Source organism: Anguilla rostrata, chromosome 4 (genome assembly GCF_018555375.3).
Source record: "Anguilla rostrata isolate EN2019 chromosome 4, ASM1855537v3, whole genome shotgun sequence".
In the NCBI taxonomy this organism is placed as follows: domain Eukaryota; kingdom Metazoa; phylum Chordata; class Actinopteri; order Anguilliformes; family Anguillidae; genus Anguilla; species Anguilla rostrata.
In genome coordinates, this window is record NC_057936.1 from 18,669,424 (window position 1) to 18,682,252 (window position 12,829).

Below are 12,829 nucleotides of genomic sequence, written 5' to 3' on the forward strand. Positions count from 1 at the left end.
CCCTCCTTCTCTTGTGTATTTTTAGTGTTAAATCTTGCACCCACTTTAATAGGAGAACAGTTTTTTTGTGTGTGTTTTCTGTGTTTTGCTTTTGCTTTAAATCTACTGATGCTCCTTATTATAAATTGTACTTCCTCTCGTTCAGAATGTAACTGCCACAACAAAGCAGAAGACTGCTACTACAACCAGACGGTGGCTGACAGCAAGATGAGCATGAACACGCTCGGGCAGTTTGTAGGCGGGGGCGTTTGTCTGAACTGCTCTCAAAACACCGGCGGGGTGAACTGCGAGACCTGCGCTGACAGCTTCTACCGGCCTCACAAGGTAGCCCGCCCGTCTCCCGCCACCCGATACCCACCTCTTCCCGTCTGTTCGGCAGGGGCTCTTTACTTGCCCCTGGTGTCTGCTTTGTCAGGCACCAATTGTGTAAATCCCCATTGTTTTGGGAGTGGCAATTAAAGGCACAAATGGGTGTTTGCCCCAAAAGAACAGCCCCTGCACATCTTTTGTAGGGCCGGTTTGCCGCGAAACAAAGCAGGGAGACTTCTGAGGGCCTTTAAGATTTGCACGGCCCCTGCTGTGAAGACTCCCATTGTACCCGAACTTTAACGATGTCGCTGTTTGTATCTGTTTGTGGAATGTGGAGGATAACTTGTCCCGTTCTCTCTTCCCGGAATGGAGATGTCCCCATACGATGAGTTCCCGTGTGTCGAGTGCTTGTGCGATCCCAACGGGTCTCTGACTCCCAACTGCATCAAGGACGACAACCACGCCAATCCCGAGAAAGGTCACTGCTCTCCTCTATCTCTGTTTTTTATATCAAAAGTACAGTGTTAGCATGTGTACAGGTGTGCTGGCAGAGTATTCCTGTATCTTGTAATTTCCAGATTTTTTTTGAAAGAAATTATGTACTACCCCTTTTTACAAAAATGAAATTCTAAACCAAATCATCACCATGACCTTGAAAAGGTGTTATCTCAGTATGTTAGTGTATTTTCTTGAATTTTTTTTTTCCAAAGTTGCAAACTGACCCTCTAATTCCAAGGTTAATTAAAAATGAATAGGCAGTAGATAGCTTGAAATAAATGTTCACTTGAATACTTTTATTTATTTCACTCATGAATACAGAATACTTTTATTTTTTATACTTTTAATTATTTGCCTGAAACTATGGAAGGAGATTAGCAATGAGACTAAAACCTTTATTGGACATTATGTTAGCTTCTTCATGACATCATGAAGGACCTGGACGCAATAGCTCAGAGCCGATAATAAATTAAACTCATTTAATCTCCACATAGGAATAAATGGAAAGGTTTAGACTGATGTAAGTTGATATTGCAATGCAAATAATTTCTGGTACTGTTACTGATACTGAATGCATACCATAATAGCCCCATACAATGCTGTCTGAAGCTATGTAAAGTAGACTGGTACTATGCTGAGCTGCATGCGCTGACGTGCTGGGCCCTGTGGGTCGTGTGCTGCAGGTTTGCTCGCTGGCCAGTGTCCGTGTAAGGAGGGCTTCGCGGGCGAGCGCTGCGACCGCTGCGCCTTTGGATACAGGGACTTCCCCTTGTGCACGCGCTGCAACTGCAGCCTGGACGGCAGCGTCAACGTGGACCCGTGCGCCGCCTGCGTGTGCAAGGTAACAGAGCACTGTCCCGCTGCAGCCCGCTCCTGCAGGGTGGGGTTCTATCCCAGTCAGCAAAAAGCCGGAATCTAAACGTCTAGAGGGGTGTGGATCTAGGATGATGACGATTTGACATAAACAGACTAGGTGAACCCCAATATGGCTCAGGTTTTACCCGGATGTAGCCTGGGTAGTCGGTTAGAAAACTTTCACTTTTCAACCCAATGTAGCCGGGTTTTCACCGGAACGCCTATAGGGCCTTTCACCACCACCGACTTTTCACCGACAAAATGTTCACTGGGATATGAGGAGAGATTGCAAAGCGCTAGAGGTTTTGGTCAGGTTTTGTAGGAATTCACCATTTCACTGTTTAATATTTGGGAAAAGGGTGGCAATTATGGGATAATATTTGATAGAGTATTTAGAGTTTTTGTGGTTTGTGTTGACCGCATTTCCCGTGGTTAGGGAGTAATTTTGACTGTGGGAGGGTGTCCCGTGGGGAAATTTGTAATTGGCCGTCGGCTGACCCTGGGGGGGGGGGGCAGTATTCCCAGAATTGTCACGCGGTAGGTTTCAAGTGCTCAGCTGCAGTTTGCTTCTGGGTCAAGTTCAATTTCACAATCCCTCTGACATGGCAGATTTTAAGCAGGAAACCTTCAAGCCTTGCTCTCTTTGTGCTTTTTTCAGGAGAATGTCATGGGAGGGGACTGCGACCTCTGCAAACAGGGGTTTTACAACCTGCAGGGGAGCAACCCAGAGGGATGCACTGAGTGCTTCTGTTTCGGGGTGTCTGATGTCTGCGAGAGCACTCTGTGGTCCACCGTTCAGGTAAGAATGCTCAGTGTGAACCATGCAATTATGGCACCCTCCCTGTTTTTCAATGGGCGTCAGTTATGGCTTACAGAAATGACAGTAGTCAGTGCTAATGTATGCATTTAAGTAATTATATTAGGCTTCTACATTGTTTTTGTCTGACAGTTTTCTTCAGTCTATTACAACAACTCAGAGCATGAACTTGACTGAGATACACTCAAGAGAACCTCCAAGTCATATCCCTGTGGCTTCACTTGTTAGTAAGTATGTTGTGTGGCAGGACTGTTGTGTAAATGGCGTGTGGTTTCCCTGGGCTGCAGGTGGTCGCCACGGATGGCTGGCTGCTTCCCGCACCTCAGACTGACTCCATTTACTCTCCTCCCGTAATCGACGAGGACAACCACATCACCCTCGTCAACGTCACAGGAAGCAGAACCTCCCACTTCCTGTCCTCCTGGGCTGCTCCTGAGCGCTTTTTGGGGAATAAGGTGTGCATATCAGCGTTCTGTCTTTCTAGAATCTCTGGACAAAAATAGCACAGCACTGACACAGCAGAACTGTATTACATTGGTGTCTGTGGCCTCGTTGGATACAATGGAAGCAGATTGTAATGCAAAGGGTTGCTGCTACTGGCCAATGGCCATTCTCAAAGTCCTATTATCCCCCACAGACAGGCAGGGAATTGTAGTGTCTTACTGAGCTGTTAGATTGGATAATGAACTGTGCACATTTGCAGCGGTGAAATTGATTCGAACAGGCTTGTAGGAGCCCGGAAATAGGCTCTTTTCTCCCCGAGGGACCTTCTCTCTTTCTCCTAACCTTTCAATTGAAATTCCTCTTTTTTATTTTCCTTTTTCCTCCAAGTTAATGGATCATGGCCTGTAATTACACTCAAACAGGGCCGGGCAAATTATAAACCCAGAAATAATTAGGTTACATTCTCTATAACTATGTCTAATACGTGTACACATTAGTCCCTTGGGTGATTAAATTAATTCGAAATCGTAATTATCCGTGACATTTACATCGCATTTTGAGGGCGGGAGCAAAAGAGTCAGCAGTAACCTTCCAGGAAATTCTCTTTACTGGAGCAATGGTCTCACTTTCAGTATTTGAAGGTGTTAGTAAATGTAATGGACAGCGAAGAGTCCCATGACACCCATTGAGAAATTGGATGTTTGGGCTCGGGAAATGATCCTTGCGAGTGATAACGCGCGGCGTCTTCTCGTTTGTCTTCACGTGCGCAGCTGGCATCGTACGGAGGCTTTCTGAGCTACGCCGTGTCGTACGACATTTCTGTGGAGAACGTAGACAAGTCTCTGCCCTCTCGCTTTGATGTCGTTATTGAGGTAAGTCGTTCGTGGCTCCAGGCCCTATGCGTTTAATCATAGCACTGATAAACCATGAAAGGCTTAGACCGATATATTCCTGTCATTGATAATAAAAAAAGAAAAATGACCACTTTTTATCAATTTGCTGAATGGATTTCCTTACATGTACTGTACCTTTCAAACCATGGTCATCAGATCTTCCCCTGCTTAAGTAGAATTTTTATGAATATTCATAGATTCAGACACGACAGAAGAGGCTTAATTAGTGTGTATTGAGCCTCGGGCACATTTTAAACTATCATCTATGTGTCTCTTTTTATCGAAATATGAAAATGGAGTGAATGCAAATGAAATGTAGGCCCACTGATGCTACTGTGAACCTTGTGCAGTTCCCTGAGACGACGTTTCCCTAGATTCCCTGATTTAACTCAGCCCTTGATTTGGACGTTTGTAAATGACTGTTTCTGACGGCTGACTCGATGGCGCCCCCAGGGGAACGGGAGGGCCCTGCGGCAGGTAGCCCCTCAGCTGCTCCTGCTGACTCCCCTTAAAGAGCAGCGCGTTGCCGTGGAGCTGGTGCCGCGGAACTTCGTGGACCTCCGCACGGGCCGAGAGGTGGACCGGGACGAGCTGATGACCATTCTCGCCAATGTGGGCAGGCTTCTGGTCCGAGCGCACTTCAACACCAGCTCTGAGGGCCCTCTGAGGTGAGGAAGTGGTTTGGGCATTTGTCTCATTTCATGACCAGCGCCTGCATCTTCCCTGCAATTTCCATGTTGGGTCACGTGTTTCATGATGTCATAGTCCCAATACTTCTATTTGTCAAGACATTGTGAACATTAACTTTAAGATAAATTTGTTTAATTCTCCATTGGTTGGAAGAAATCCAACATTGTATGTCTTGCTCCATTGTGTTTTGGTGGGGTTTATAATGCAAAGTTTCTTTTATTTCTCCTCTTCGCTCATATTTCCCCAGGCTTAAAATTGTTTCTTTGGACATGGCAGACCCCAACGCCGCCACCCCCAAACATGCCCTAGGTGTCGAGCAATGCGAATGCCCCTGGGGCTATTCTGGGACGTCCTGTGAGGTTAGTTTTGGCCATTCTCTGCTATGATTGGCCATTATTGGTCATTGTTTAATGGAGGTAGTTAAACAATGCACAATTATCTCAGAATCAACTAAAACATATCGTCTGAGAAGTTTTAGTTTTCTAATGCTGGTTGTGTGGTTCAGTACTTAGGGAACTGGACTGGTAAATTGAAGGTTATACGTTAAAACCCTTTATGGTGCATTACTGTTGTACCCTCGAGCATGCTATTAGCTAAATTAGCTTCGGCAAATATCCAGCTGTGTACAGTCGAATTGCATAAAACACGTCGGCTGTTGAAGTTGCCTTACGTAAAGGCCTTTGTTTCACAAATAGCAAATGATATGCATCCGGCTAATGACTCTTTCCATCTCCAGGATTGTGTCTCCGGATTTTATCGTGTTGGCGGGATTCTGTTCGGCGGGAATTGTCTCCAGTGTGAATGCAATGACCACGCCTCCGAGTGCGACGCCAACGGAGTCTGTCGGGTCAGTTTGTGCTTCGTCTGGGCCTTTATATGCGCCGTTTAACTAAACACGATACAGCGCTCGGAACGAAACCTCGCCTGATTTCACTTGCAGCTGGGTCAAATAAGGAAGCAGCCCCCCAACTGTTTATCTGTGTTTAGTCTTTTGAACCTGTTTAAATTTTGCTCAAGGGGAGGCAAACGGCAGACCCGAAGGGCACTTCCTGGATGGAATTGTGTTGATTCCAAACACACCGCCTATCATTCTGTTCAAACCGACTTCCTGCTGCATGCTTTATTTACTAATAATGTGACAAAGGAACCTTGACTAATGTGATGGTCTGTGCTGAGCGATAAACACTGTGAGCTCTATGTGTCCATGTTTGGTGACTTAATTTCAATCCACGCTCACGGCTACCCCGACAAATGGTGTAATACATTATCAGTGTGTTCCAGGAACCAAAAAGTTCCAACTTTTAGCATGCTGTACTGAATGCAGACATTCCATTAAATTGTACTTTAGTATTACTGTTAACCCTTACAATTTTCACTTTTCTCAAATATTCATACAGAAATCCCTACTAGGTGCAGGGTATTCCTTAGCTATAAGAGACATATTTTCCTTTACTTCTTATCTGTATCTTCAGGATATGTACATGAATGTCTCCAGTTTGTCTTTCCAAGTTGCCATGGTGTGTGTGCTGTAAGGCCAAAACATGCCGGTGTGAGGTTCTTATCCAGTACTCCTGTGGTAAATCTTCGGCAGGACTGTACGCACAACACCACCGGGGCTCACTGTGACCAATGTCTGCCTGGTTTCTATGGAGACCCAACGGAGGGCACGCCAGAGGACTGCCAGAGATGTGCCTGCCCACTGACTGTGGAGTCTAACAAGTGAGTCTCACAGCCAAGTATGAGGCCACTCTCTCCTTACTGTCTGCATTCTGTTAGAATCAAAATCCAGTAGCAACAGTGGCTAGGCTAACAATTTCTTGTTCAGTAAGAAGCGGTTAGCCTCTCTACTGTTTCTTCCAAAAGTTGTCGAATATCAGTGGCAACTTTTTGGACAACGGCTGGCACATTATGTGGGAACTTTTATGAGTTGCGAATAAGCAAAAGAAAGAATGTAAAGTAAAGCTACAGCATGTGAGGATTATGGCTTTGATTGATGAAGGAATTATTGTTGTCCATAACTGGAGAAAATAAAGCAGTCGTGATGGATTATATGCGCCTCCGTGTTTATGATGCTCGCTGTGCCTTCAGTTTCAGTCCCACCTGCCATCTGAACGGCCCAGGAGAAGTGATATGCGACCAGTGCCAGCGAGGATACACAGGCGCCTGGTGTGACAGGTGATCAAACCGTCACAGAAGAACCAGACAGCAATACTAATGCGCGCCCGCACACACACACACACACACTCAAACACACACACACTCACACACACACCAGTGGAACAATGCATTAAAAGCAGAAGGAAGAAAGCCTTGACTTACAGAGAGAAAATGCTAAGCTCAGCAACCTGCTGCTTGACAGGGTTCTACAATAGGTGTAACCGGATCTGTGCTCATGGAGCTCTGCTGGGTAATAACAGTGCAGTACTTCCCCGGGGGTGCAAGCAGTGATTCAGTCTGCGGGGGTGACACAGAGAGACTGAGACTAAACTAATATGCATGCGCAGAGATCTCCAGCCAGAATATGTATTCTTCCTGGTGCCAAACAGTAACTCAACTTGTAAATTGGTTATTTTCTAGGTCAGAAAGGATTGTACAGGATTTTCTCGGCACCCATGAGCCGTTGTCTTGATCTCTTTCCGAGGTGTGAAATTGAACCTCTCTTTGCCTTAATTGTTGTGAAGGTGTGCTAATGGGTATTACGGAGACCCCACGGTGGCCGGTCAGGGCTGCGCTCTGTGCGAGTGCAGCGGCAACGTGGACCCACTGCAGCCAGGCCACTGCGACCCGCGGACTGGGGAGTGCCTGATGTGCACCGGGCACACGGCCGGCCGCCACTGCCAGAGGTGCCAGGACGGGTACTTCGGCGACGCCGTCGTCGCCAAGGACTGCCAGGGTGAGAGCGGACGGCGAACCTTCGAGTTTCGGGCCATAGGGGCTCTCCGCCTAAACGCCCGCGTGTTCGGTCCACCACCCCGCTTACCAGATACTTCACATACCTTCAGGATTAGCTCAGGCTGATTAGCTCAACCCCGCAGCTGATGAATGGGGCTGGCGCATTGGCGAGGGGGCCAGATTAAATCTCAACTTTGACCCGCGGTCCCCTTACCACAGGCCACGGAGCTTGTGCAAATAAGGGCTTCGGGTTTGGGTCGGTCTGCCATAACAAGCAAATGTGTGCTTGCTGACTTCACTTTCTCACAGGTCAGAGATATGATTTAATCCTTGCCCCGATACGAGGAGAATGGGTATTAACTCAGAGGGAAGCTAATGCACCCTTTCCCCAGTCCCGTGACCCTCGATAATCCCTCTTACCCTCAAGTGTTAATTTGCCTCAGACTCTGCATTCCTGTTCGTTTTTCGTGACCCCCCCCCCCTTCCAAAGGGACCCACAATGAGGGGGCTTACCCGCCTGTGAATGGCGTACCCGAACATCAGCGAGCAGGAATGTGCGCGCTATCTCGCGCGGCGATGAAGCTCGCCAGCAGGGCGGAGGACGGCTTTATCAGCCACTGACCCGGGCAGACATGCAAATGAGAGGAGCTATCGCCCGCCACGGCCCGCGTTCGGTGCGCGGAACAGTCAAAGCTGGTTCATCCCTAGGAAACGCAACTTTAAAATCAGCTCTTTGTATTAAAGGGATTGTGGTGACATCTAGTGGAAGCAATAAAATAAGCCCACAGTTTCTGGTTTAGTTTCTTGGCCAATTAATTGCGCTACACTGTTTGGAAAGCTGAATGAAAATCATGAAAGGTTTTGATGGATTGGATAATAACACGCTGAATTATGAAGCAGGCTATAGTAAGCAGAGTGTTGATTTTTTTTTATTCTCATGAGCACGTTGTGGCTCAGAAGAACATTATCAATCATCCTTTGAAAGAATTGCTGTTGGAGACTGACCAATGATAGTTATTTTTTATGTAAAAATTCCAAAATTGGTATTTATTATCTTTAAAAAAAGAACACACCCACTGAAAAGTTGCAAAAGCCAACCGTGGATGCTCGACCTACTGAATCTTTTTCTGTGTTAGTTTTTTGTCCATTGAGATGTCTGTTTCAGTGCCTTAATTTTCCTGACTTATATTCAGTTCCTGAATCACCAGATGTACCTGAGGGTCTGCTTGCTTTCCAAGTGCATAATAAAAATGCATCTGTGTGTATTTTCTGTCTGTCTGTAGCTTGCGGTTGCCATGGGAACGGTTCCTACTCCACAATCTGTAACGTGACAACAGGGCATTGTGAATGCAAACCCAACGTTGTGGGAGAAAAATGCGACCAGTGCCAGGTACGTCATGCTCGCGCGTTTGGGCCAATGGACTCTAGCTGTTAGGGACCGGAGGCAAAGATTTTCATAATTCATTACCCGCGTGGGGGAAATGAACTATGCAGGAGAAGAGTCAGGAGGTGTGGCTGTAGAGAGGTGGGGAAAGGGAGCGCGGGGGAGAAAATGTTCACGAGGCCCAAGTCCAGATGTTCTGACATGGTCGTCGTAGTGACCGGTGGGACGGTCCGTCGACTTGTTGCTTGAGTATTTCGGCCCCTAATGCCCGTTTGGTATTTTAATTTGGTTGTAATGAAATGATTGCGTGTGTGGCTCAGCTGCACCACAATGATTCGCAATCTGTTTTTGCTGCTTTTCCCTGGCATCCCTGCCGCAGACAGAGTGTGTTATTTCTCTCTAAATGACTAGAATCAGGGCCTTAATTTGGACCAACTGTGTTGGCCCGTCGGCTTCCAAGTGCAGTAATGTCTCTTGGGTGTTGGAAAAACTGCGGCTGCTCTGCTACAATAGACATTAGTGCACTTCCAGTAAAGTTATAACAATCAATAACTTGTTCACGTGCTTAGGCTAATTGCCATTTGTTTCAGTTCACAATAAATTAAAACTGCCAAAATGTTTTGTTACTCGTGTGTGTTAAGACAGCTTACAGAAGGTCACTAGTGATGACTGAGTTTTTTGGCGGCTGTGTTCTTCAGGCAGGGTACCACGGCCTGCTCACTGGGACAGGGTGCGTGGCCTGCAACTGCAGCCAGGCGGGGTCCCTGTCGGCGGAGTGCGACGAGGAGGGACGGTGTGGCTGCGTGCCGGGGGTGACCGGGGACAAGTGCGACCGCTGCCAGCACGGCTACTACGACTTCCAGGACAACGGCTGCACGGGTGAGACGCGGCTTCCGCACCCAGCCTGTCTGAGGCTCAGTTTATGACAGCCCCTGCTGCGACATTGGGCACTGGTCATGTGACTAGTCATGTGGGGTCGCGAGTTGGCCCTGAAACCAACAAACGGCACAGTGCTGTCACGGACTCAGCATGAACGATCGGCACCACATGGCGGCTGTGTAGCGTGGTGTGGAAAACAATATGAGCCACTTTGGAACGGTGTCATAAACTGAGCGGTTCCCATGGTTGCGGTGGCCACAGCGCCTCATGTGAAGCCTGTAATGGTCTGTAGCTCACGCCTCTTCACCTGTCTTCACCAGCGTGCGACTGCGCCCACACCCACGACAACTGCGACTCGGAGACGGGCGAGTGCATCTGCCCCCCTCACACCAGGGGGCAGAAGTGTGAGCTCTGCGAGGAGGACCACTGGGGACACGACACAGTTACGGGGTGCAAGGTAACCTGGGCTGTACCCTGTGCCAACACCACCATACAGCAACTATGCACACCTGAAAGAAGGAAGATATCTACATATGTAGTTCAATATAAGCTACAATCTATGACTATATATGTTCATAGTGAATACACATCATCTATATTAAATATTTCTATCATTTATCCATTCATTAAATATGTAGCAGTAATTCATAGATATGGATGGTAAGGTGGTCTGTTTTATGTAATTATGTATGTCTTACATCGAATCAGAATTTCAGCACAGAATTCCTTTAACAACATATGTGCTACATCCTGTGCTACGTGGGCCACCGTCTTTCTGACTGCACCCGGTGTCTGTTCCAGCCCTGTGACTGCAGCACGGCCGGCTCCTCCCTCACCCGGTGTGACCTCCTCAGCGGCCAGTGCCAGTGCAACCCCGAGTTCACCGGCCAGAAGTGCGACAGCTGTGCCATGGGCTACAGGGCCTTCCCAGAATGCACTTCCTGCAACTGCAACGTCAACGGCACGCGGGAGGAGTTCTGCGATGAGAAGCTGGGAGTGTGCGGCTGTGAGGACAACTGCGTTTGCAAGGTAACGCCTCTGTCAGTGGTGTTACTATCGCAGGTGTTACTGATGCTGGTGTTAACACTTTCTAATATAACTGGGCTGGGAAGGTCCTACTGAGCTATGTGCGTATGTTGAGATTTCTTCTAAACTTTAATGACTTCATTTCAATAATTAAAAACTATAAGAACATATGAATATACGAATGTTGGACCATATTCTGCTCCCTATCAAGGTCCATTTAAGCAGTTACATTTAAACATGATACATTTAAACATTTTCTTTATTATATTGTACTATATTATATTATTTTTCTTAATTCGAAAACACAGCTACAGAATGCATTTTTGCCGTGTACTAAAGAAAGATTTTGTTTCTGTGTGTTTATGAAATGTAATTTGCATAAATGTGTTTGCCCATTAAATGTGTGGGTCCAATGAAACCGAGGGATTTGCTTGGAAAGAAAGTGCTGCTACACGCAGCCCTTGGAAAATGACCAGGATGGAAAAATTATGCACCTCCATTAGCATTGCCGGGGTGATCTGAGTTTGTGCCAGTGGGTTGTGGTCATGTAATTGCGATTGCTTGTAGTCATGATTACTATGTCGTTCGCCCCTGACAGTGTTATACTGTTTGGCTGTTGTCGCGGAATCGTTTGGCAGCTGCGGCGCAATGGCTTTTTTGATGACCATATTACGGCTGTCTGGTTGTCAGGACAACGTGGGTGGACCTGGCTGTGACGAGTGCAGGAGGGGGACTTTCGGCCTGGCGTCTCACAACCCGGCGGGGTGCAGCCCCTGCTTCTGTTTTGGGGTGTCCACGGACTGCGAGGAGCTGGGGGGCCTGGTCAGAGCTGAAGTGAGTAGATCAAAGCAGGGGACCAACAGAACGGGGGTAGTGCTCATAAAACATAGTCAAAGGGAGCTTTCGCATTTCATCATTTAAACAATGGATGCAAAGGAGCTCATTTACCAGCATGCAATGCATTTATTAAAGGGAACCTCAACAGAAAAAACCATTAACACAAAAGCAAGATAATGGTACGTTAAGAATATGTCTAATTTGGTCCGCATTACAAAATTGCTTAATTTTTAGTTGTTTGCATTTAAGAACCATGTGGCCCTTACTGACAAGCACAGTGGAGCAATGTATTGTGTACAATGTATTGTATGCATTATACCTGATTATATCTGTTGCAAACCAAACCAAGTGCTGAGACAGATTTCTCTGGCAAAGCAGTAGAATGCCTCTGTCTGATGGGGTTAGGGCATATTAATGCAGAGCAATAATCAGCTGGTAATCTGTCTTTCTAGGTGGAAGAGCACAGTTCAGCATATTTTTGGAAGTTATGAGGAAGTATTGTCTGTTAATAGCGCTTAGTTCGATTGAGTGGAAGAAGATGACTCATGGGACTGTTAAAGAGCATGGCTCTACCTAATGGCCACTTCGAGAGTTATAGCAGAGGGCATTATGGGAAGGAAGTAAGCTGAGCGAGGCTATATTTGTATCTGTAAATAGCGTGCTCTTTTAAAAATCGCCTGATGGGCTTGCTGATTGATCATCTTCATTAGTTGATTAGAGTGGTCTGTGGTTTAAAATGAGAACAGTGGTACAATTTGCATAAAAGCTGCAATTGAATAAAATTTCCCTGCTCCGCACTTTGCGAGCACTCTGGGAAAATGTCTGTCATGAAGGTTTGTGGTCAGGTGACATGCCTGTGTGTGGGCCCCTTGCTCTCAGATCACGGTGGGTGAGGAGCTGGAGCCCTTGCGGGTGGTCAGCCAAAGCAACCTGACGGGCACGCTGGACGGGGTCTTCCTGCACGACTCGGACGTGCTGCTGGACGCCAGCCTGGTGCACAGCTCCTCGCTGGCCGGACCCTACTACTGGAGGCTGCCTGCCAAGTTCCAGGGCAACAAGGTAACACCGCCTCACCCCCGCTCTCAGTGGGAGGGAGAGGGGAGAGGCTGCACACAGATCACTGATGAACTCTGGTAAAGCTAGGCCCTTTCTATCTGTTCACCTATTCAACTTTAAATGAACTCTTTAAAGTGATTCCTTTTTCCCTAATTGTTCTTTAAAAACATTCAAACATGCAGCATTTTCATCTTTGAGAAGCAGATTACTTGATCTGCACCTTGTCTAATTTGAACAAGACCTTAAATT

At 47.0% G+C, this 12,829-nt stretch overlaps 1 protein-coding gene across 1 annotated transcript in view; it reads left to right on the forward strand.

Moving 5' to 3' along the window:
- Window positions 1-12,829, forward strand: part of lama1 (laminin, alpha 1) — a 54,760-nt gene that overhangs the window by 22,198 nt on the left and 19,733 nt on the right. Inside the window, exons 8-25 of the mRNA XM_064331129.1 lie at window positions 146-324; window positions 682-787; window positions 1,491-1,648; window positions 2,321-2,461; window positions 2,767-2,934; window positions 3,694-3,795; window positions 4,270-4,484; window positions 4,754-4,865; window positions 5,243-5,353; window positions 6,098-6,225; window positions 6,595-6,681; window positions 7,188-7,399; window positions 8,682-8,788; window positions 9,481-9,661; window positions 9,982-10,118; window positions 10,463-10,690; window positions 11,378-11,521; window positions 12,404-12,583. Coding sequence (XP_064187199.1) covers window positions 146-324; window positions 682-787; window positions 1,491-1,648; window positions 2,321-2,461; window positions 2,767-2,934; window positions 3,694-3,795; window positions 4,270-4,484; window positions 4,754-4,865; window positions 5,243-5,353; window positions 6,098-6,225; window positions 6,595-6,681; window positions 7,188-7,399; window positions 8,682-8,788; window positions 9,481-9,661; window positions 9,982-10,118; window positions 10,463-10,690; window positions 11,378-11,521; window positions 12,404-12,583 — 2,696 coding nt within the window. The remainder of the gene's footprint in view (window positions 1-145; window positions 325-681; window positions 788-1,490; window positions 1,649-2,320; window positions 2,462-2,766; window positions 2,935-3,693; window positions 3,796-4,269; window positions 4,485-4,753; window positions 4,866-5,242; window positions 5,354-6,097; window positions 6,226-6,594; window positions 6,682-7,187; window positions 7,400-8,681; window positions 8,789-9,480; window positions 9,662-9,981; window positions 10,119-10,462; window positions 10,691-11,377; window positions 11,522-12,403; window positions 12,584-12,829) is intronic.